The sequence below is a fragment of the Carassius carassius genome, chromosome 38, assembly GCF_963082965.1.
Source record: "Carassius carassius chromosome 38, fCarCar2.1, whole genome shotgun sequence".
In the NCBI taxonomy this organism is placed as follows: domain Eukaryota; kingdom Metazoa; phylum Chordata; class Actinopteri; order Cypriniformes; family Cyprinidae; genus Carassius; species Carassius carassius.
This window is the reverse complement of record NC_081792.1, coordinates 14,120,746-14,145,643: the sequence shown is the minus strand read 5'-3', so window position 1 is coordinate 14,145,643 and position 24,898 is coordinate 14,120,746. Positions and strand designations below refer to the sequence as shown.

At 35.4% G+C, this 24,898-nt stretch overlaps 1 protein-coding gene across 1 annotated transcript in view; it reads right to left on the bottom strand.

Moving 5' to 3' along the window:
* LOC132119389 (inactive N-acetylated-alpha-linked acidic dipeptidase-like protein 2) overlaps positions 1–24,898 on the bottom strand; it is a 306,226-nt gene that overhangs the window by 186,830 nt on the left and 94,498 nt on the right. Inside the window, exon 2 of the mRNA XM_059529291.1 lies at positions 19,376–19,874. Coding sequence (XP_059385274.1) covers positions 19,376–19,874 — 499 coding nt within the window. The remainder of the gene's footprint in view (positions 1–19,375; positions 19,875–24,898) is intronic.

Here is a 24,898-nt window from a genome sequence, read left to right as displayed (position 1 = left end):
AGTTGAATAAGTCACAAGATGCACATTTGAAACATGACACAAAAGAGTTTTGATTGTGTCAATGGAGTAATATTTCCTTATGATGTCATTTGGTCACTTCAGATTTAATTAAGTCATTGCAGAAGACAACTAACCACACTGTAAACAAACAACAAAAATAGTCATTGTATAGCCTCCAGCTAAGTGTATAAAATGGATAATTATATTCTTATTTCTTATGATTTATTGTTCATCTTAAGTCTATTTTTGCTGAATTGCATGAACTGATGTGCTCATGTGGCATTGGTTAATTAAATGTATGTTTACCTCATCAGTTATTTATAAATGTTTACATTTGACATTTCATTTTAACCTGGATTTGGCAAATTTGTAGACAAGCTGTTGAAGCTGCATAGTATATTAAATTGCTCTTTTTAAATGTGCATGGTTATCAAAATAAAATAAATTCCAATAAAAAGGCCAATCGAATGGCAACCAGTAACATAGTACATACAGTACATTTAATTTTTATAATATTTTTAATAATTTATAATAAAAAAAAAGAATCAAACTTTTTTATTTTTTTCCCTGGCAGAAATTCCGTTTTAAGCTGATATGTAGGTCAACCTAGTTAATGGAACATGGTGGTTGCTCAAACAGCTAGTTACCATCTTGAGCAAGATAAGGATCAATTTTATGTATAACCATTTTTTATAGTGCTCTGTGTTTATTATTGTCTGCTCTGCTGATTCAGTCGAAGTGTGAAAAATTAAGCTGCAGATTTTAAGTCAGTCTCTCTCCTCCCAGGAATACAGTCATACACATAGGCCAACACACACACACACACACACACACACACACACACACACACACACACACACACACACACACACACACACACACACACACACACACACACACACACACACACACATCTACATGCCTTCGTTTCTGTCAGGTCAAACCATACAAAGCTTCTGTTCTCTAACACTGTTACGACTTGACAAGACAGACAAGCATCAGACAAAAGGTCAGAGCCGTGGGCCAGCAGACAGCTGAGTGGAAGTGATGTGCCCCCCAGGTGGCTTTGAAAGAAACCCACGACAGAATCTCTTAAATAGCCTAAGACCAACTGCTTACACAGGTCCACAAACAGACTGGTTAACAACACTCGAGCAGGCTCCCTGCAGGCCCCATACTTTACAGAGGAGCTTGATAATACCTGGAGAAACTCCTTCATTAGCATTTCTGGTCCTCTCAATGGCAGTTGCTCAGCTGGTGTGTGACACCTCAGATCGACAGTACGTAACATGCTCGCTGCTATCTTTCATCATTAGCGCTGAAGAACTGTGAGTATTGCTTATGCGTGCAAAACTTGCTGCTATGGTGCTAGGATGCTGTGACCGCGGTGTATATTACATTATTAGTTAAGGTTGTGTGAGGAACTAAGGTATTTGGCATCATATTTTACAATAATATAATTTACAAATAATCTTACAGATAATATTGTGCATATATGTACTTCATGCTCAGTAAACATGTTTTATTCGCCGGTTCCAGCCTCGTGCTGGCAGGAGTTGTAGGTGGGAGGGAGTGAATGAACAGCGCTCTCTTCCACCCTCAATACCCATGGCTGAAGTGCTCTTGAGCAAGGCACTGAACCCCCAGTTGCTTTGATATATATCTACCCACTGCTCCGTGTGTGTGTGTGTTCATGGTGTGTTCACTTCTCACTGCTGTGTGTGTGCACTTGGATGGGTTAAATGCAGAGCACCAATTCCGAGTATGGGTTATCATTCTTGGCAAATGTCACGACTTTCACTTTCACGTTCACTTTCACATTAAAACAATCTTTTATAAGCTTACTTGTATTAAAACCTTTAAATTTTTATTTTTATAATTAAAAACTGAAAATGATTATACTTTTTAAATAATTACAGATTAAAAAGTTTCTTATGCTCACCAAGGCTCTTTTTATTTATCACGATACTACACTATAATACAATACTACACTACAATAATACATTACTAATACAATACTACATTACTCCGGGATATTGGTTTGTTTGAACTCAGAGGGAGTGTCAGCCACATTAAAAAAGTTAACAGCTTAAGTCATTTGTGGATTAATGCGTATTGGAGACGTGAACCGTTTAAAACGATTCAGTTCGATTTGGTGAACTGGTTCAAAAAGATCCGGTTACATCGAATGATTCGTACGCGAACCGGATATGACAAACTGCTTTGTTTTGAACTCTCTCACAACAGACACGGAAGAGAAGACAATGATGAATAAAGTCGTAGTTTTTACTATTTTTGGACCAAAATGTGTTTTCGATGCTTCAAAAAAATTCTAACTGACCCTCTGATGTCACATAGACTACTTTGATGATGTTTTTCGTACCTTTCTGGACATGGACAGTAGACCATTCACACAGTTTCAATGGAGGGACTGAGAGCTCTCGGACTAAATCTAAAATTTCTTAAACTGTGTTCCGAAGATAAACAGAGGTCTCACTGATTTGGAACGACATGAGGGTGAGTTATTAATTACATAATTTTGATTATTGGGTGAACTAACCCTTTAAAATAACTTGTCTCCTATTTTAATATTTTAAAATGTAATATATTCCTGTGATAACAAATCTTAATTTTACTCCATTCTTCAGTCTCGTCTTTGCTGAATAAAAATATTTCTTTCTTTCTTTCTTGCAAAAAAAAGAAAAAAAAAGTATATTTGTTATAATAAAAATAAAAATAAATTGATTTTTCAATGCAGTATTTACATTTTTGTCTACAAAAAATGTAAATCAACCAGGCAGGAATGCAACAACAACAACAACAACAGACAGTGACTATCATATATTTTGATCGACTGGGAAAATGGCATTTGAGAGTCAAACGGCTCTTATTCTGCATGTCTGATTCAAACAAGCACTGACGCAAAACCAGTGTCTGTTTAGTGCTCAGCTATGGTCTGTCATTACATATGCTGGCAAATGCTACACTCTTCAGCCAAGATTTATACCCCTTACTCACATTACACACACATATTCAAAAACACCCACACACAAAGATGAACACCTGTGTAAACATATGTTTCACAGCAAGAAAACAGCAATTCCAAAAAGTTATTTTTGAAAATTTCCACTCACAAACATCAACATTTAGTCAAGGACAATTGAATCGCTCTTACTAAACAAACTGCAATTACCACAAAAACGTGTAATCACTGTGGGATAAAAAATAAATAAAACATATATATATATATTTATTTATTTATTTATTTATATTTCAGTGAGTTCATTTCCATTGCACTTTGAGATTTTTACAGAGCTTGAGGGTCAAGGCTGAAAGCTGAAATTGGTTTAATTCACACAAATAACTGAAAATTTATTGAGAACCATCAATGATCAAATGTCCAGTTGAAGTCTGCCACAATAATTTGGAATAGATGGAAAATGTTTTGAGATACCAGTGTCAAACTGACATTTATTTGATACGAAGGTCGAAAAAGGGGAAGAGATAACTTCATGATGCCGAAAACATTTTGCTGTTATCTGGGTGCTGTATCCTACACCTATCTTTATCTGAGATCTATGGCCACGGCTAAATAAAGAGGTAAGTATTCTTATGACATTGCCCCAGGCTGATCTAGGGAGTCTCTCCTTATCAGAACACCGCATATCTGATCGCTGTCTCTGGCTGCTGGAAAACCACAAAAACAAACGTAAAAAAAAGAAGAAGAAGAAGAAGAAAAAATGTATCTTAAAGAATTTAAGATATTGTGTTTCTTATATAGTTGTGTGAGTGTACAAGAAGAATGATAATGCTTAATAGCTTAATACTGGGTCTGGATCTTTCAGGTCTGAGTGGTATTCATGTCAGCTCAGCTATTCGACAATCTAGTGTATTCATGTTGCTAGTGACTAGGAGTTGTTGTTCTCTTGCCTGACCTCCGCTGAATGAGATACGAACCAGGGGGAAAAAATTTGCACGTAAAAAAAGATGGTGTTTCAGAAAACCGTTTTGCATAACTGCCACAGACCAATGGAAGCTCAAAGGTGTTTATGAGCCAAAACACACTCCCCCAGAAAGTTCGCTTTGGTCAGCTGTTTCGAACTTCCAAAATGAACTTAAAACAAACGGATCTTAGCCTGATTTTGTTCTAAATTACTTCCTATCAGTTCCTTCTTGGATTGCGTTTAAAGTAAATTGGGGCCTTTAGAAATCACTTTTTGGTACATTTGAACTACTTTGAAATGTATGAAAAACATACATTTCACATGTAAAAATGTATGAAATGTACAACAAGAAGTATACTTACAGTGTTTTATCAGTTGCAAACATCATGGATTAAGGCGCAATCTGTAGCTGAATTTACATACATAGAAGAAATGTCTGTTCTGAAAAGAGTGACTGAATTTAAATATTCATGACACATAGTTCTACCAGAAAGACTCTGAGAAGATATTTTAACAATTCATCCATTTATTTAAGACCCAGCAAGCTCTATGGTTGTATTTGGCGTAGGCCCCATCCGTAAATAGCTGTCCGGGGGTACGGATTCGGTATTTCCTGCCTGAAGATGAAGGCAGGGGCGCAGCCGACCCCCTTGAGGTTTTAGGAGGGACCATCCTGGTGGTGGTGGGGTGGTTGAAGGGGAAGAACATCCTGCGGTGGTAAGGGAGATGCAGGGAAGAAGCTTGTTATTTATGAGGGAGGAGCCCATCTTGGTGGTGGAGGGGTGGGTGGTGGTGAGTGAAGTGTTCAGCATCTGCAAACTCAGACAAGTGTAAGCACAGGTTCTTTTATACTTCTATCATTAGAACGTGATTGGACAATTGAGAAGGTAATAGGTGACGCTAACAATTGAGTCTTCCTGGCAGAACTTATGCTTAAGCTTTCATTTCTGGTATGCTGGATTCCAGGTGGTAAATGAATGCAATGAATTAATGGATACTGAAGGGATGCAGATATTTAGTGAATTTACCCCTCATACTTAACTATTTTACATCTACAGTATGTAGCATAATAATGAAGCAACGTCACATTGTCAGGGTCTTAGTGGGTGCAGAACTGGTGGAGGTCAGCATGAATTATGGGATGTTTGCCTGCATGTGGCATCCATTAGGAGCCTGTGTGTCACCTTCCTCCTTAATAACTCCTACGACCTGGAGAGAGTCACATCGGTAATCCTCTGATAAATCAGTGTTAAATGTCACACGCCTTACAAGCAGAGGGTGGTTGAGAGTGTCTGTGACTTCTGATGGCCCACAACACACTATATCACCACCTCAGACTCCAGACATGTTGCGAAAATTTACTTTAAGCGTATTTTGGGTGCTAGAAACACTTTGGTTCAGGGCTCACGCTGAGGCGCATTCGTGCTGCTGCTCCAAAGATAAAGATGAAAAAGTTAATTACTTAAAATAGCTGTTCCCCTGCCAAGCTGCCAGCCATCAAGATATGAAGGAAATAAACTGTGCTGTTGTGCCAGGGATGTGAGGAAATGTGAGAGGGTGGGCTTATTATCTAATTTAATAAGCAGAGAAAGACACTAACCAATCATTTTGGGTATTCTCTGATTATTTGTGCATCACTGAAATAGATTTTGATTCTTTCAGAGCAATTTAAAAAAAAAATGGTCCAAATGCTCTATCCCTCACAAAAATGATGTTTCCTTTTAACAAAGCACTTTCAGTCTTGTTGTTTCTGTCCATCAAATGTACTTTTTTGATTAGTGTTAAAAATGAAAAACCTTTCTGTTGCTGTGGTTAACAGTCCCCTGAACTCACATCATTAGCACTGTCTCAGTCCAGTTCATCTGACAAGAGAAAAATAGACAAGTGCTTACTTGCTTACTTGAGAACTGTCAGTTCTGAGGCACGTTTCCCAAAGCATAGTTAGCCAACTATGGTCCCAAGCTCCATCAACAAAGTTGATGCATCAAGAAAATGCATAATTTAATAATTTAATGGCCATATGTTGCACTTTTTATGTCAGTGAAATAATTGTATTCTAAAACACAATGATTTGGAACAAATTCTGACGATAGGAGATTGACTTTTAGCATGCAGTTGGGAACACAGCGGGCAGCAGTTAGTGGCCACTCACACAGAATGCGTATTTCCATTTCCACGTTGGACATGTCAAGTTAAAAGCATTTAAACTTTTAGGGGCTATTCATTCACACAGAATGGATCTTTACATCTAAAAATGCCAGACGTAGCAGTTTTTTTTTTTAAAGTGCAATGCAGAATGCCTCCTCCACCATGCTGCAGTCAAATAAAACAATTGCAATGCCAGTTTGCTACTTTAAACAAAAGCTTGCAACACTTGCCCTGCATCCACGGTTGGCATCTTCTGGTTGGCCCACTGCTGGAACTGACATTAATGAGTGCCGATGTGTTTACAGCAGAGCAATGGGAACTCCATTTTGTGAGGCCCACTACAGTCTCACCAACGTGATCTCATGAGAATACGTGTGTATTTTTACGTTAAATATGGTTCTAGCACACGTACATTTACTTACGTTTTCATGCACATAAAAAAGTACACCTTTGACATATTTATAGCAGTAAAACGTACAAATACTTACATGTTAGCAGCTAAAAAAACGTAAATATTCTAACGTAAAGTGTGAATGTATATGAATTCCCATGTATTAATATTAAAATCGTGGCTTTAATGATTTAAATTTGTTGTATTTAATTGTCATATCAATACATGTTTTTATTGAATTTATTGAAAGCAGTTTACTCATCTACTTAATAGGAAATAACATTTCTGTGCATGCTGCAAACTCATTTCGGGGGATTACACAATGTTAAACGAGACTACACTTTGAAACCTTAAAATGAATACAATTTTTGTAATTGTTTAACCATTTTGTAATATTTTGCTGTGCGATTTTCTCCTATCCAATGACTGACAATACAACCTTAGACACAACCTTACACAAAAGCACAGCATAAAATTACAAATCACATCCATTTTATTTGTTTGCTGTACTCCATATCATTAGAATCCAGATGTTTGCAAGAAACATATCTAAATACAGCCCTTTATCAATCGATCTTCATCTTCATTCTCAGCAACAGCGACCGTCACAGTCAAAGCCCGAGCTCTTTATGATTCGAATTTGAAAATAGCGCCAGTGCGCCACCCTCGAGAAATGTTACGACATGGTTTACGGAACTGATATCGAATGCTCATTGGTTCTCACCTAATTCGTCACAGATTGCGACATGTCGTGTTTCAGTTGATAGACATTTGAAATCAGTACTGCGCCAGTACCTTCAAGGAGAGAAGACAGATACATAATTTCACGGATTAATAAATTAAATTCTGAACACTTTTGATATTTTTGCAAAAAATAAATGATTAACGTTACATTTGTTTGTCTGTTATTTGTTAATTTATAACAGTAACGTTATGTAGTTTTAAGAAATGGTTATGGGTAGGTTTAGGGGTAGGTGTAGGATTAACGTTAGTGGCTCAAAATAACGTTTTAATGTTATATTTTTACAAAAATTGTGTTTTATTATGTTTTATTCTTTTAACATTCTGTATAAAATGGGTAGGTTTAGGTTCAGGTGGGGTATAGGGATCTTACATTTATCAAAAAAAAATTATAAAAAGGGAAAATATACATAAATATTAAAGAAAATTAATCAGATACGCATTGAAAAGCAGCTTCATGAGCAAATTTCTATGAATAACTGGTCAGAGAACACGTTCTATCTGTACGTATTTGAGGTTGTTTTTACATAAATTTAAATACGTATCTAACCTTTAATTACGTCCAGATAATACGTAAACAACACTATAAATACGTAAAGGCACACTGTAAAATATTTCCAGGATTTCACAATATATAACTGTAATATTTCACAGGTAATTACATTATTACCACTTCACAGGCTTTAACTGTGATATTTCACAATATAATACCGTATTTAGACTTTTACTGTGAAAATAATGCAGGCGCGGGGCTTTTACAAGAAACTACTGTGAATTCCGTCATTTTTGCTGCAACTGCGTCATCTGAGCTCCCCCGGAGCTCCCTGGCCTGATCTCCTTCATGGTCTCACTCGACGGATTCAGTGCGGTAAGTGTTTAATTTTAAACTTTGTCAATTCGATGACTGTTTTTAATATGAAATTTCATGTTATTTAAAAGTATGAACCAAATTAGCGTTAGTTAAGTTCTGTTTCATGTTTTTGTAACTTAGCTGGAGCAGACTCGCGTCTAGGTTTGAGCGCGCAAATTTGAATGATCAGACGTTGGTTGTGTTTATAAGTGTATAGCTAGTAGTACCATATTAAGTTATTAACTGTGAGGCTTCACGTTAACTACACCGTCAAAATTGAACTTTAGCTTTGCTTAATGCTTTTCTTAGTTAACGTTCGTTACTCTAACAGCGCTCTCTTTTCCCACAGCATTTTTCTACCACCGGGAAATAAAGTTATAAGGTAAGCTGTGGCCTTAATGTGTGTATTATGACAGTTATGATCAACTAGATACATTATAGTGTTGTGGATTTGTGCAAAGGTGGAATAAATTAATCTCAAATTAGTAATGTTAGCTAGCTGGGCGTCGTCCATATTTTTCTGCCGTGTGTGTGAAACGGAGCAGCCGTTGTCTGTCTCGTCAACAGAAAAAATAAAGTGCATTTTATTATAAAAAAGATATAGGAAAATAAACGTGTAAATGATGTAAATTGTTGTGTGCAAATGCATTGCCGGGGTAAATCACACACATCTAACTTACTTTGTTGCAGGACTATTCTTGACTGTGTGTTTGTGATGTAAATGTTTTTCAGTTGCTGTTAAGTTATTTAAATGGTTGCTGTTTAATTGAATCCAAGTAATGTCACCTTGTTAAAACTGTGAGCTAACTTTAGTTTTGCTCAGTACTGCAACAGCAGTGACCCACTGAAGGTGATGACTGGGAACTGAAACCTTTTTAATCCCACTTGAATTAAACTAATATCTTTCTTCTCTGTCTTTTTGTTTATATGTGCTTTTTGGGCATCAACCCAGAGACAGGTACAAAATCAAAGAGGCAGAGAGGACACATAAACCAGCAAGTCTGGACACTGATCAGGAAGCTCATTGACTTTGAATGGATGTCAGTCTAATGTAAGTTGTGTTCCAACTTCAGAACAGACTAACGAAACTAATGACTAACGAGTCTTTGTTTTAAGCTAGAATTAGTTATGCAGTAAGATGTTTACTTAAGCTATTAAAGGGTTAGTTCACTCAAAAATGTAAAGTCTCATTAATTACACTCCCTCATGATGTTCCAAACAATTTTGTTCAACACAAATTAAGATAATTTTAAGAAGTCCGAGAGCTTTTTGATCCCGCTTATAGACTGCAATGTTATAACCGCTTTCAAGCCCCAGAAAGGTGGCTTGGGAAAAGCACAAAAAAGTCCTGGCACAAAAAAGTCCTGGCAGAAAGCGCTGTCATAAGGATGTAGTGTAACAATGCCCAGTTCCAGGAATGCACTCATATTTTGTTGGTTGTACCAGTTTGCAACAATTATTAGTTAACAGTAAGTTGTTAACAGTTCGGAAAAAAAGAAATTATTTGTCATTACACTACATCTTTATGCAGCGCTTTCTGCCAGGACTTTTACGTGCTTTCCCAAGCCACTGAAGTGACGTCGACGTCTGGGTTAGCGGTAGCATGAGCCGTCAGGCAAGTGTTATTTAAATAAACTAATGATGTACTTTCAAACTTTCCAAAGCCTTGTTTTATGAGTACAGAACCTATTTGTACTACTATAGAAGTTTGGCACCATTCTGGGCATTATTAGTGGGGTAATTTACCAGATACAGCCTAGGATCCATTAGCTCCTGCACTAAGCCATCCGGCTGATATCTCTAAATAAGCTCTAACTTTAATAATGTTCAACCAAGGGTAAAAAGGCTTCTGGGGGGTGTTTGGCTCGAGGTCATGGTGCAAAGGAGCCTAGGTTGATTTTACTCCGAACCATCCCTTTAAGACCTTTATCGGCATTCCATGTCTGAAAAAATCTCACTCCATTATTAAAATTAATAGCAAAATATGTTTAGAAATGTAAACGCCATAAAGTAAACTCAAAATTCATCAACAGCATATTATAAATGTAAACAGTACTTATTAAAGGAACAGTTCACCCAAAAATTTTTTATTTGCTGATAATTTATAGTTTATTTCTTCATCAGAACAGAATTTAAGATTTTTAGGGTTTCATTTCAGGCTAAAGTGAATGGAGCATCCAATGATGGAATGACAATCCAAAATACAAATATAAATTATCAGCAAATTTTAATTTTTAAGTTAACGGTTTCTTTGAGAACTGCACATTATTACAAACTGCTCTGAAACCACGAGTCATGAATGAACTCAAACCTGGTGGATGTGCAACAGTTTTCACTTTCATACGTGCAATTGCATGTCTTAAAACTGTCACTTTTTGAAGTTTAATAATCCCATTTCTCTGTGTATCGTGACTCCTGTCTTTCCGTCCATAAAATTAAGACTGTTTTTAAAACACCTTGGGTAAGAGGTGCTCATTCCTGTTTCTGGATATCTACCTTCCTGCAGAGTTCAGTCTGATCCAACAAAAGGTAGATATCCAGCTACAGGAATGAGCACTTCTTACCCTAAGGTGTTTTGCATGTGCTGTTGTGGTCAGCAAATAGCAAATTAGAAAAACTAAATGGATTATTGAAACATAATGAGTGTAAAATATATTCTAATGTTAGACTGTATTTTCAAATATATAACAAAAATAGGGAATCTCTCAGACTTTGAAATGTTTTTTTTTTTTGTTTTTTTTGTGGTCTTAGGTGCTTCCTGGTCATCAACCCTGATACAGGATCTAAATCCAAGAAGAAGCAGGGAGGCATCAATCAGCAAGTGTGTTCTCTGCTGCGCAAACTTGTGGATTTTGAATGGATGGCAACATAATCAGATTTTGTGTTATAGGAGAACTCCGGACAAATTTTAACATTGAGCAAATTTTTTTGTAAATTTGGAGTGCTGTCAATACAGAGAACAACAACAAAAATCGTTGTTGCCTACACTTTTTATCCTCTTTTTAAAATTTGCACCCTGTTCACTTCAATGGGGCAATGTTTAAACCTGCTTTTACCCTCTTAACATCCTTGATGTGTCATTACAAGTGCACAGCCAATGTGAGGGATTCCTTCAGAGTGAACACAAGTGAATCTGACTGCAGTAGATGTGAAAAATATGAATAAAAATGAAGTTTTTGTTTAGTATATGTTTAGTTACCTATGACCACGCGCGTGAACTCGACAATCGACTACTTTGGACTTCAACCGAAAACTGGATGTAAATACAGGTATGAGCGCTGGCCGAATTAACTTCATTTTTATTCATATTTCACTCGTGTTCACTCTGAAGGAATCACTCACATTGGCTGTGCGCTTGTAATGACACATCAAGGATGTTAAGAGGGTAAAAGCAGGTTTAAACATTGCCCGTTGCCGACTCCTGCCTGCTGTTATGCAATGACTCTTGCAACGTTTGTTATGATATTGTTGTATCAATTTTATTGAAAATAAAATCAATTGTGGAAACTATTGTTTAATCTTTTTTTTACTACTTTTATGTCATCATATTGCATTACTGTATTAAATTATAAGTTTACATTTAATTACTGGCTACTAATTGCATTACTTTTACAGCTGAAACAATAAATTACTGTTCAAGTTACAGCTGATAACTATATTTATACAGTTATGCACTGTGAAATTACAGTAATGATGTGATATCAATAACTGTGAAATGACTGTACACAACTGTAATTTTACTGTAATTTACATTAAATTTCTTACTGTAAATTACTGTGAAAGTAATGCAATTAGTAGCCAGTAATTTACTGTAAAATCACAGCAGAATCTTTAACAGTGCACATACGTATTGGACAGTTTTAATTTACGTCTAAATATGTACGTTTTAATTGTGAGATCAGGCTGGTATCACAAAACCTTGTGAGAAACACTGGATGAAGCATGCTGATCACACTCCATTAATTAATGACATTCTGAAGTTTTCTCTCCACTCCGAATCACTGCATTCCAATCGCTGCCAACAGTCTTTACTCATTATAAGAGATATACCCATGAATTACAGTTTTCATAGTCAACGATAAACTGGTTTAAGAGAATGTATTTTGATGTAAAATATCTTTACTTTTAAAATCAAATTGTATGATAGGAATTTTGTTCCAGAACCAACAAGTGTACCAACAAGTATATTTTTGTAAAAAAAAAAAAAAAACTACTTGTCAAATGGAAACCAAGTAGTGGTCAGAAAATCTTGAACAGTCATCTAGACAAAGTTTATTTGCCCCCACGAGGACCCTAAAAGTGCCAGAAAGCACACAGAAGGTCATGTTCACCACCAAGACAAGACAACGCTGCGGCCCACTATTTCACAGCTGACTACACTTGGTAAAGGATCAAACCTGCTAGGTGAAAACGAGCGAAAGCCACAACCATGAAGCATAATTCAGCTGTCCATTTGAGTTTAATTTCACCTTTAATACCTGGAGACCAGCATCCTATTTTCCTGGCAACTGACAATTGGAAGAGGCTACTGTGCTACTTATTAGATGGCTATTGTAGCACAAAGTTATTAATATTGATTTCCTCCTCAGGAAATATCAATTTTGGTCTGCTGCTGCATACATATCAGTATGATGGGACTTAGCCTTCAAAGAAAAAGGATCATTGCAAACTACAAGAAAACAAAGACATACTCCTATATAAACAAGATAATATTGCAGCACAATCATCCAGCCTGATACACACACATATACACACAACATTTGTGATAAATTCATATGGGCCATATCTGAGTGTTCCCTTATTGCATTTCCTCTTCACACGCAATCATTTGCAACCGCAAACATGCAATTATTGATACTTCTGTCACACAATAATAGCATTGTTCTGTCTGGAGAATGGGACATGCTGACATCCACTTGTATCATTATTCAATTCCCACGGTGTTTCCAGACAGAAGTAATGCAGGCGGCAACAATTTTTAAAGTTGGGTGCAATATTCAGAGGACGGTGTGCAGTGCTATTTATTCAAAATCATTCAGTCATAATGTCATGGGTGTTATAGTATGCGTTATTTCTTGAGGTTTCCAGTCTGTGTTAGAATGAGAGATATTCCATATTTTCCTTACAGATGAGGGCAGTTTATCTCACTTTATGAAAGTCATTCTGAGGGGAGAATTTTATCATATGGAGGAAAGGTGATAACTGCTCTGGGGAGGCTGGAGGTTATGAATGTGGTATTTTATTTTATTTATTTTTTTGACACTTATGGCTATACGCTTATACTGCATGATAAAGTGATATTATAATGCATTTTTATCATCATTTCAAAAAATGCACATGGCATACTGAGAAATGCTAAAAACCTGCTTTTGATTCAGTCTGACAGAACAGTAATGATGAGGTCTGAATTCACAAAAGAGTTTACTGCCAAATTTTTATTTACTAACCACTCACAATCCAGTTGAACTAGGCACTTTCTATGATAAAATAGTACTACAGCACATACATTCAAGTCACCATTACTGCAGCACATATAAAAAAAAAAATAATGTACTTGGTTGGCAAGCTGCCTGTATATAGGGTTGATGGTTTATTTTTTTTAAAAAAGTAGATTCGAAATTAAGATGGTAATAGTATTTTACAAAACAATTGTTTTGTTACAATATATATATATATATATTTTTTATAAATTTGAAATTTGTATTATTTAATATAGAATGGGCCAAGAGCTCTATTTATTTATTTATTGTTATTTATTTATTTATTTAAACACTGTTCATGGTTATTGAAAGAGGTTTGAGTATTTTGCTTTTTTTGGAAATGGTTTAAGATTTTTCAAATTGTTAAGTAAAGTGCACTTTTAAATGTTATTTTATAGAACTCAGGAACTACCAGTAAAAAGGTACATATTCTTTTAGTGAATCAAGTGCTAAAACACAAATACACTGTGCTGTCAGCCATTACTTTGATTAAATTAATCAATTAAGATACATGACCTTTCTAAAGTTTATTGTATAAATATTAGGGCCCTATGATTCCCACGCTGCTTAAAACGCAGACAGAATCACAGAATCTGGTCATAAAACGCGGGATGTCACGGAATTTGCCAAGTTTGTGAAAAATAAATCAAAATCAGGTGTCTGTGTCTGTGAATATTAAGCTGCAAAAAATTAAATATGAATCCTGCATGTTCTGCGTGTCTCTGTGTAAATAAAAGGCACAGAAGCATTGTTTCGTTTACTACACACATTCTGAAGCGCTTTATGCTCGCGTGTTTTCAGCCTCTGCGCCTCAATAAATGAGTATATGAACACATGTTCATAATCCCCATAACTGCTCTGAGTCACTTCATGAGCATTTTACTGTTTCTTTTGAGAAAAACTACCATTAAATCATATCATACAAACAGAAACGTGAAGGTCTTCACAGCAACTCATCAAAATAAAAGTTTGGTTTAACTTGAAGAAACTGTGACAGAAACTAGGGCTGTGAGATTAATCACAATCGTCATAAAATCACGATTTGAGTGTGCATAATTTCTGAATCGCTTTATTTTATGATTTTCCACGGTCAGAGCATTCACACTGCATGCGGTTGCGGTCCAGCAGTGTGCTCCAGGGGGACGATGTCTGCAGCAGTCATGCAGCGATTGTTTCCTCACTGAGTCTATTTGCTGTGCTGCACATGCTGAATTAAAGTAACAGTGAATTGTTTGCGGTAAAAATTAACATGGATTGACACGGAAATGTAGTAAATACACAATAAATGCATATAATAAATGTCTACTGTTTCACGGTCAACACATGGCTTTTTGGCTAGATTTAAAACAAGGAAAAGTGCATTTTTAGATAAACAAGGCAATAATACATGGCACTTATGGAGGTAGGAAAACAAAGTTATATTTACTGAGTTTAAAAGTGAATATATCTATGAAAGATTGTATTTCTATACTACCAATCTCTAATTGGTTTTCTTTTGGAAATATGATTCAAATTCACACTGAATGCATTTATGACTGTAAAGCATGTCTGTCTGTGTAAAAATCATGATTAAAATCGAAATCGCAAAAATGATCAAAGAAATCACGATTTTTTTTTCTTTTTAATATTCCATATTCCACAGCCCTATCAGAAACATAGCCTATTGCTTAATACAATTATTGTAGTACTAGGATATATATATATATATATATATATAGTATATACAGTATACATATATATACATATATAATTATTATTTATGTTTTTTAAGGAATAATTACCAGAAAAAAAGACGTAAATACCTAACACGGTACATCTGTGAAAATAATAATAATAATATTTTTTTTTTATATAAAATCAATGCTTTGATTATTAAAATTTTATGAAACCATTAAAATTGAATCCAGAAAATTCATGGAAAATACAGAATTTGGTAAAAATACAAATAAATTTCAGGAAAAAAAAAGTTTTTTAAATTTAAATTTTTAATTTAAAATTGTACTGACACCTTTGATGAATTTAATGCATCTTTGCTGGATAAAATTGTAAAAAAAAAAAAAAAAAAAAAAAAAAATCATTATCAGACAAAAAAAAGACAAAAAAAAAAGAATTTGCTGCACACTTCAGAAGGTTATCAGATGGTTATTTTTGCTCACAGTAACAACTTCTCAAGGTTTCTGTATAAATCAGATTAAGATGCAAAACATCCACTTCACATATCCTCATGACCTCATCCATAGTTTTTTTTATTATTATTATTTTTAGAATGATAGTGCTCCTAATTTTAGAGTGATATAATAATTTCTAAAAGCAGCTCTTTTGTTCTGGATCATCAGCGACTGGCACCACTTCAGCAATGTTAATATGACTTGAGTTGCATTGATTAATGGATGATTGCATATAGAAATTTAATTTGGCTGAGACCCAAAACAGATTCTATTCTCTAGTGTCTGTATTGGGTTTTTCCTCTGTCTGTCCTCTGACCAGAGAAAAATAAGCTTCAACGTGGAAACTCAAAATAAAAGGGCCAGTGATTAAAGCATGAGAAAAAAATAAAAAAAATAATAATGTTTTATAATATTGTATTATTTTCATTGGCTTGAAGAATGTTTCTTTTATATCTTACTATAGTTATTATAAAATGAATAAAATAGATGGCAGTAAAAGAAAAAGTGTTGCACGTTTTATCAGTGTTTGTGAAATTTGTAGAATGTTTGCAAATGCTTTTATCACTTAATTAGAAGAACCACAATTAAATTGTGTCATCTGTTCCTTAAGGACTACACTAAAACCATCTGGTGTAGAAAAAAAAAAAATCCTATTATATAATCAAAAGTTTGCACGCACACCAAAACACAGCAAATACATTGTCTAGTAAATACAGATACTAAAGAAGCAAAGATTGCATGTTGGGTGTTGGGTACCAAAAAAGCTCTGCCTTTCTTTGTGCTATTTTGTACTCCTCCTTCAGCACCCTTCTAAATCTGACCTCAGGTCTCTATATCTAAGCATGGATGAGGAATGTGTATCAAGAGACTGGCTCTATCAGTTACGTATAGTAATTAAGAGTGAGTGTCAACAGGAGATAAAGAGCACCATTAGAGAGACCCAAACAGTGGAAAACACACTTCTTTTTGATAGGATTTTAGGCTAATCTCATTTTACTGGAACTGTTCTTCCCCCACACTCACCTTCAATGTGTAAATTAGGCCAGAATCGAAGAAATAAACACAGTCACAAGCCAAACGAAAATGGAGGCCTTGGCAGAACAGATATTTTTTTGTAAAAACAAATGGCATGAATACAGAATTTCTGCTTCATCATGATTGAATGTTACTTAAAAGAGATTATTTTGAGAACTAACACAATGCAGCATGAGTGTGTCTCCCAGTGGCAAATCCAGGAAAAGTGGGGGCCAAAAGGGGGCAAAAATAATAATATTAGTAGTAGTAATAATAATAATAATAATAATAATAATAAAAACTCTAGGTTGGCCTAATATGCAACTGATGTCTGCAGTTTTGACAAATGCATGTCTTATTACATTCCCACTTTATATGCAATCATTTGCAGCACCAAACATGTAATTATTAATATTATGCACACAATAAAAGCATCGTTCTGACATTCTGAATGAACCATGTTGACATGTAATTACAGATGGTGTTGATTTGGAAACAAAATTTACACAAAATGTATTCATACTTAGTTTCTGCTGACAATTGCCTGACAATTCCAAAAATCATATCTTCTAAACATTTTATTTTCATTTATATGGTCATATAAACTTATTTACTTAATATGAAATATATTATTTGTTGTATTACATTATGTTTTAATTTAAATATATGAAATTATGTATTTGAATATTTATTAAAATATATAATATTCATATTAATATTATATTAATATTATATATTATCTACACAATTTAATTTAAAAGTTAATATAATATTATTATTATTTATTTATTTTATTTGTTCCTTTTTTAAAAAACATGAAATAATGTATGATGATAATATTAGTTATGTCTACACATGATCAGATATGATCGATGGCAAATTTTCCATATCGAGCTAATGCTGAAGCCCAACAATTTTATAACTTTATATATTCAAATATGGTTAGAGAAAATCTACACAGATGCTATTAGATATGTGAATCTTTATTTTTATTGTTTCTAAAGAGCTTATTAGCAGGTGTACTGAAGCAGTTAGCAAAGATCTTCAAAGGCCTTTCCAGGACTTAATCCATGCATCTGAGACATGCTGAAGAAAGGCCCCATCTTAACATGAGAGACAAAGAGATTTACAATGAGATTTGGAGTTTAATTCAACCATCTTCTTTAATCTCTGCATGCCACAGAGCTTTGTCCAACTGGGCATCCATTTTCCAAAGTCAGTTCTAACCATTTCTGCTTCATTTAAATAACAAATTATTAAATTATTCTTATAAATTTTCTTATTTCCATAAGCTGCAGTGTGAATATTAAGAAGCTGAATGAATGTGGGGTAAATGAAGCCATCAAAATGTTTTGAATTCTTGCCTTTGCAGTCTCGCCAGCATTGTTATATTGCTTGCTCTTCCCCACTCGAAAATGGATCTGAGACAAGCTGTTGGCACTGCAGCCTGAAATATAAATGTGACAAAATAAATTATAAATTGACACTATCGCAAAGCCTGTTTCAGGAGTCAGGCAGTTTCGGTTCAGAGGAAACCAAGTTATCTTTTTTGACACGAATATACATGCTCGCCATGATCCGTGCTCCAAAAACAATGTGTTATTGCTTGAGGTTTGTCTGCATTTAATTTTAACATCAGTACCTGCTTGCGAAAGTCTGCCTGTCAGAGACTACACAGCTGGGCTCAGAACGAACACGGCAGCTTTGTCACTAGTGGAAATATGCTATGCACAACTTTGGCTGTAGGAGTGCTTTTTCAAAGATGAAGGTCCCAAATAGTCTGTCCCAGGAAACACTGTCCCTGCATCTGCTTCCTCAGTATGGTTCACTTCTTCTTACCAGCTGGAATGCCCTTGAAGTTACTTCAGAGTCTCTTTCCTCACCTCACCTCACCCTCTGAATGTCTTTAAAAAAATTCTGATCCCCATGTACAACTTGATAGTATTGAGAGCACACTTCATAACTCTTCTACTTATCTGTCAAAGATGGATTATAATATATTTTTTTTTTGTTTCTTCAAAAGATAACTTTCTTTTTTTTTTCTTTTTTTTCTGATACTATGCCTTTATTTATGTAGGGTTTCATTATTTTCAAGGTGACCTAATTTCATACAGATAAAAAATAAAATAAAATAAAAAAAAATAAAAAATAAAAATACACGAAAAATAAATGCATACAACAATACTACATACATAAATTAATATATATATATATATATATATATATATATAGAGAGAGAGAGAGAGAGAGAGAGAGAGAGAGATTCTTATTATTATTATTTATCCCTCTAACTAAATATTTTTTTATTTAAATTTGTCTAAATACATTTTAATTCTTCTAAATTATTAGGGTTATTTTTGTGAAAGTATTGAAATTATTGATTCAGATTATTTACAATGGTACTATTGCATATAGTGTAATATCTGTACATTGCAATATCCATTGTCTTGTCGCCAGCATCCAGATCGTACAAACAATTAACGGTTATATAGCAAACGTAAGGCATTTTTGGCAAACTATGGTGACAAACAATTCCTGTACTGTAATTAATTTAATACCGTAAAAGATCAACTAAATTTTTCCCCTGTCATTGGAAAACTCAGTGAATGTACAATAGACAGAAAGGATGATACATCTACCTCTGCAGTGCTTGTATCTTCTTTGCTGTGATTCCCTGAACAATCTTCTCCAGCACGTCTGTGTCTGCACTTGGCTCTACCTTCACCTGCTCCTTGCTGAAGGCATATCGTCCAATCAGCAGCCCCAGAGCAAACACTCCCATCCCTGCTAGCAAGTATTTGGCGAGGCAGGTCCCATTCCGTCTCTGGCCCTTGGGTGCCGACCGGGTGAAACGAGAAACATAATTAGGGTCCTCCTGGAGACGCTCAAAACGTCCGCGGGGGGAGACAGAGGGTTGAATTGGTTCCAGGTCTGGGTCCATGCCACCTCCGGAAGAGCTGCTCACAGGTTGATGCTCCATACACTCCAGCTGAAAGCGGTCCAGACCCGGTTCCTCCAGCTCCTTCTCCATGTCCCATTCCAGTTCCATGGAAGCCGTGTGAAGCTCCTCACTCTCCAGATCTCGCACACGGAGAGAACCGTTGCCAGCACGCACTTTCCTATATGCCATGTCTGTCACTGTAGAAACACACACAGGCATGGATGTAATTACAAACATCAAAATTTTCATAATGTAGTATTGATTTATTACATTAAGTTTTTTATTTCAGTGAATATCTTCAATTTAATTACTTAACCTTCTAGACGTCGGGGCATACACAGACACACACAACAAAAACTTTCTGAAACTTAATCGGACCCTGAAAGAAGGTATTTAGGACAGAAATGCTCCATCATACGTCCAACTCGTTTTCTGAGACTTTGGTCATGTCTAGCATGAGAATCCAACTCTTTAACAGTTTAAATGAGTCAGAATGCATGAAATAGCATTAGACCTCCCCTTTAATAAAATAAAGTTCAAAAGGACATCTATTTTTTTGTAACAATGCATGTCTTTTCTGTCACTTTTAATCAATTTAAGGCTCGGTAATATCTCGGTAAATATATGTATTTTCTTCATATAAAACCACAAATTCTCCTCCCTTTCAAAGCACATTAAACTCTATGCTGCCATGGTTGTTATTAGCCAGTGTTTTGTGCCAGTTGGACACACATCACTCTCTACGCAGTCACAGAACACTCTTATAACACCTTATGGAAGGATGTACAAGCTCACAGTTTGACTGTTGCTGCTATAAAAGGTCATTAAGGGTGATGACTTGGTTGGTTCAAATTCATAAAAGAGAAGCCAGTGTCTCAGTGTACCATCAAATTTAACTATCCCTTTAACAGACACCACCATCAAACTCAAAACAGCCCAGTCGATAATGACAAAAACTCCAAACCACCCAAAAATTCCAGACCGCATAAAGGGCCATTATTCAGTCAAACTGAGTCCCTGAAATAGGTTGCATTTAAAAAATTACAGAGAGAAATATCTGCTGTCGGCTCTAGGCACAGTAAAGGGAGCTGGAGAAAACTATGATAGTCACACTTAAAATAGTCATTTAGAGGTGGAGAGAAATTTGCTCTGATAGAGGGAAATAACTTTGCAACTACTAAATATTATCATTCGACACACGTCTCACTGAAAATGGCGCCACCGAGGATTTTGCATCACATTCACTTTGAGCATTTTCTCTCCCCCTGTCTTTTTATATAATCTCTTCTCACTCTTTTAGAGGAATGAAGGAACATGAATGATTTTTTATGCTTTCACTTTTAAATAGGCCCCACAGAATGTGAGGTGGAAATAATGTGCTGTTGTTTCTCAACATTAATCTTCAGTGCCCCACAAAACTTCCATTATTCCGGGGCGCCATTGGAGTGGAGCGATCAGCTTCATTTATAGTCTGACCCTGGCAATGATATGGGTTGTCAAACTCTCAGGACAGTGCTAACCCTCATCTCCTGTCTGCTCCTCTACACCCGTACCTTTGGCTCTTTGCTCACAGACTGACAGCTGACGTTCAATCACCAGAAACATCAGTAATTTAACGCCTTTCGACTACTCAACAGAGCCATCAATTAAAGTAGAGGGGAATTCACCATCTTTGGCTTTTCCCCAGTGATTGATGTTACTGTGAAAGTGGAAAAGATGCTTCTTCATAGGCTGTACTTCAAATCTAAAAATGTGCACCTAATGGCTCTATATATATATATATATATATATATATATATATATTAAAAAGTAATGTGGTGTGACTAATTGTCAAGGTCAAATATTCTGTTAAAATGTCAGATCACGTTTTTATAAAAAGGCAAGTTTAGATCATGTTGTTGAACAATGTCATATGGTGCAAAAAGACAAAGAAGAAGAAGAAGAAGAAGAAGAATAAAAGAATACAGATGCCTTTGTGCTCAGTGCTTATTTTCTTGTTCTTTTGTCTTTGCAGGGGGTGAAGTAGAGGGAAAGTACAGAAAAAAAAACATACAGGAAATGAGAAGAGAGACATCTCACAGTTTTGTCCTGCTTACCTGTCATCACTTCTGACATGACCTTGTCGGTTACCCTAGTTAGAAAGCATGAACCTAGCTGTCAATCATGTTGCATAGACCCAACAAGGATGAGTCCAATAGAATGTTTGCAGCTATGTTTCCTCCATCTTCATACAGCACCTCACAAAACACTCCAGTTACAAATAGTTTGATCATAGAAATATCTTGCCAAAAGAGTAAATTATATGAAATTGAAAGAAAAGGAGAAAAAAAAAGAATTGAGAGAAACTAGATATTATTTGTAGTACCGAGTGAAATTTTCTAGTACAGACAGCTGACCAAAAAAGCTCCTTCTGTCAGGTATTCATACATAAGTTTGGTTCCAGCAAACAAACATTATAATACTTTAAATAGACACTAAAACAATACAAATATATTAATAGCATCTAAACTGTGAACACTTCATATACAACTTCAGAGATGCCCCATATTAATGTACAAATCTTCTGTAATTAATGAATAAATATAACTAGAAATACTAATGAAACCGTCTGAAACTGTGCACTATAGTATAAATCTGGTGCACTATTCTGTTCGCCATTCTTTATAATGAGGGAAAGCACCAGTGAAACTAATGCTGCCCAGCGGTAAGTCTGTGAGTAAGGTGTTATTTGTAGATTTAGATCAATGTGCGCAGGTGAGACAGACACCGAAGCAATGAAGAAAAAGCCAAATCAAAAAGACAAATCACTTGTTGCAAAAACACATTGGCCCCTAAGCATCCAATCACTTACCCACGTCCATTACATTCTCCACGAAGAAGAGGAAACAGACAGGGAGCATTCCTTTGAATGACTTGAAAGCAAAATCAGGGCTATTCAGGAAATCTATCACACTAAATTAAATTAAATGCTGAATCAATGAATTTGCTATACAGGCAATCCAGCTTGTACTATTTCAAATGGATTATGGCCAGAATTCAAATTATTAAAGCTGGAATTAGACTAACAGTCATTCATTATAATTCTAGGGAAATGCAGAAAAGAGGAATGTTTGTCTTCTACAGAGGCACTCTGCAGCTAATGGAGGCAGCGGACGCGAACAAACATCCTGTTTTGTAGGTGTAAATGAATAGTGTGGTAAACTGGAGCATAAAGCACAATCTATTTCTAAGACGAGGTGATCCGGAGATTCAAAGTTTTTCTACCTTCTCTCATAAGTCCCTATTACAAACAGAGATTTAAACTGGGAATTTGAGAAGATGCACTTATGACCTCAGGGTTTTATAGGATATTGTCGACGCCAAGTGTTCCTTGAAAAACAAACAGTAAAAAGCCATTGTTTAGCTAATTAGTATCATGGGGCACCAAAGGAAGAGAGTTGGTTTTTCAAACACCTAATCCAGCAAGGGCAAAGATTTCACAAATGATGGCATGTGCAAAAAACTTCAAAGAAAAGATTAAAAGTATTTAGTCTGTGTGTATCTGGTACTGTGCAATTGTTAAACAGAATAATTTATCAAGGCAAAGAAATATACAGTGTAAACTAAAAAACTCTCCAAAAGCCTTCAGGTGCCTTGTTTGAAGTGCCCACATGGAAAAAACCTATATAAACATATATATCAATATAGGTTTTGATATAGGTTTTTAATATATGTGACATATATAAAATTGGCCGTTTTCCTATATTATATGTAAATATATGTACATATATGCACACATATATGAACATATATATGTACATATATGCACACATATATTTACACATATTTGTACACATATATATGTGCATACATATACCTATACAGGTACATATATGCACGTATATATGCACCTATATGTTCACCTATAATAGTAAAATTAAAATCCATAGCTGCTAGGCAACATAAATAAAAGTCCAAAATGTAGAAATGTACATTATGTATTTACAAGAACAATCAAATAGTACAAGAACAAAAAGAAGACAAAAAACTGAACAATTTTTTTTTTTAATCTTTATTATTCTTTGAAGGTCTATCATGACGCGCCTCATCATCCTCCTCCTCCTCCGCCGCCTCCTCCTCCTCTTCCTTCCTGCACTATCCAATGACGTTTGATAGGATGTCCGAGATTTCTATTTTTTCCTTTTTTTTCGGCGCACAAATTTTTTAGCGGATAGGCATTTTCATCCACACGGATCGGGCGTTTTGGAAGAGTGAAACCAATATTTTGAAACTGGGTCACAGAGTGGATATATTTGAAAACGGCCTTTGCGTTTCTTCTCGACGGCGAATCCGTACATTTTCTGAAAATATGACATCAGCCCACGTCTCGCCCCTAGTCAAACACCACTACATCACGTAACAGCAACAAAAACATGAACAAACACTGAACGATTGTATTTTTTATTAACTAACATTAACACGGATTAATAAATGTATTGTTCCATGTTCGTTTGTGTACCACGCGCAAGGTTTATCAGCAAATCCATGTCTTCTTCTCCGTTTTAAGTGTATCTCTGTGGCGGAATTACAGCGCCACATGCTGGTCTGGCATGTATACTACATCGGTTTTGTGTGGACGCGGATATTTCTTGAGACGAGGGAAAAAAAGATCGGGGGTCCGTCTCCGTGTGGACGAGGCCAAAGAAGTAACGGGTACTTACGGTTATGGATAGAAATGTAGCGGAGTAAAGAGTACAATATTTGCCTCTCAAATGTACTTGAGTAAAGTCATGAGTACTCCCCAAAAATGATACTCGAGTAAAGTATAGATCCCTCAAAATTGTACTTAAGTACTGTACTCAAGTAAATGTACTCCGTTACTGTCCGGCTCTGTATATCATGTTAATATATTGCCATAGTTAAATTCCATAACATGCCAATTACATGTGTTCGCACATACATAAGTTCTTGCATATTTTTTTCGTTAATTCTTAGTTTTTGCCTTGATAATAGAAAATATGAGCTAGGCATCATGCATGACAGTCAAAAATGAGATATGAGCTACAAAATGACCAGATCCTGCCATTAGCTATATAGAAGACATATCTTGTATGTATAGGGCTTATATGTGGATATGAAGAAGCAATACAGGAGACCTATATTTCCTGTATATGCACATATATGCACCTCAATTTTGCCTATATGTGGCATATATACGCATATATGCAGCATATATGCAGCA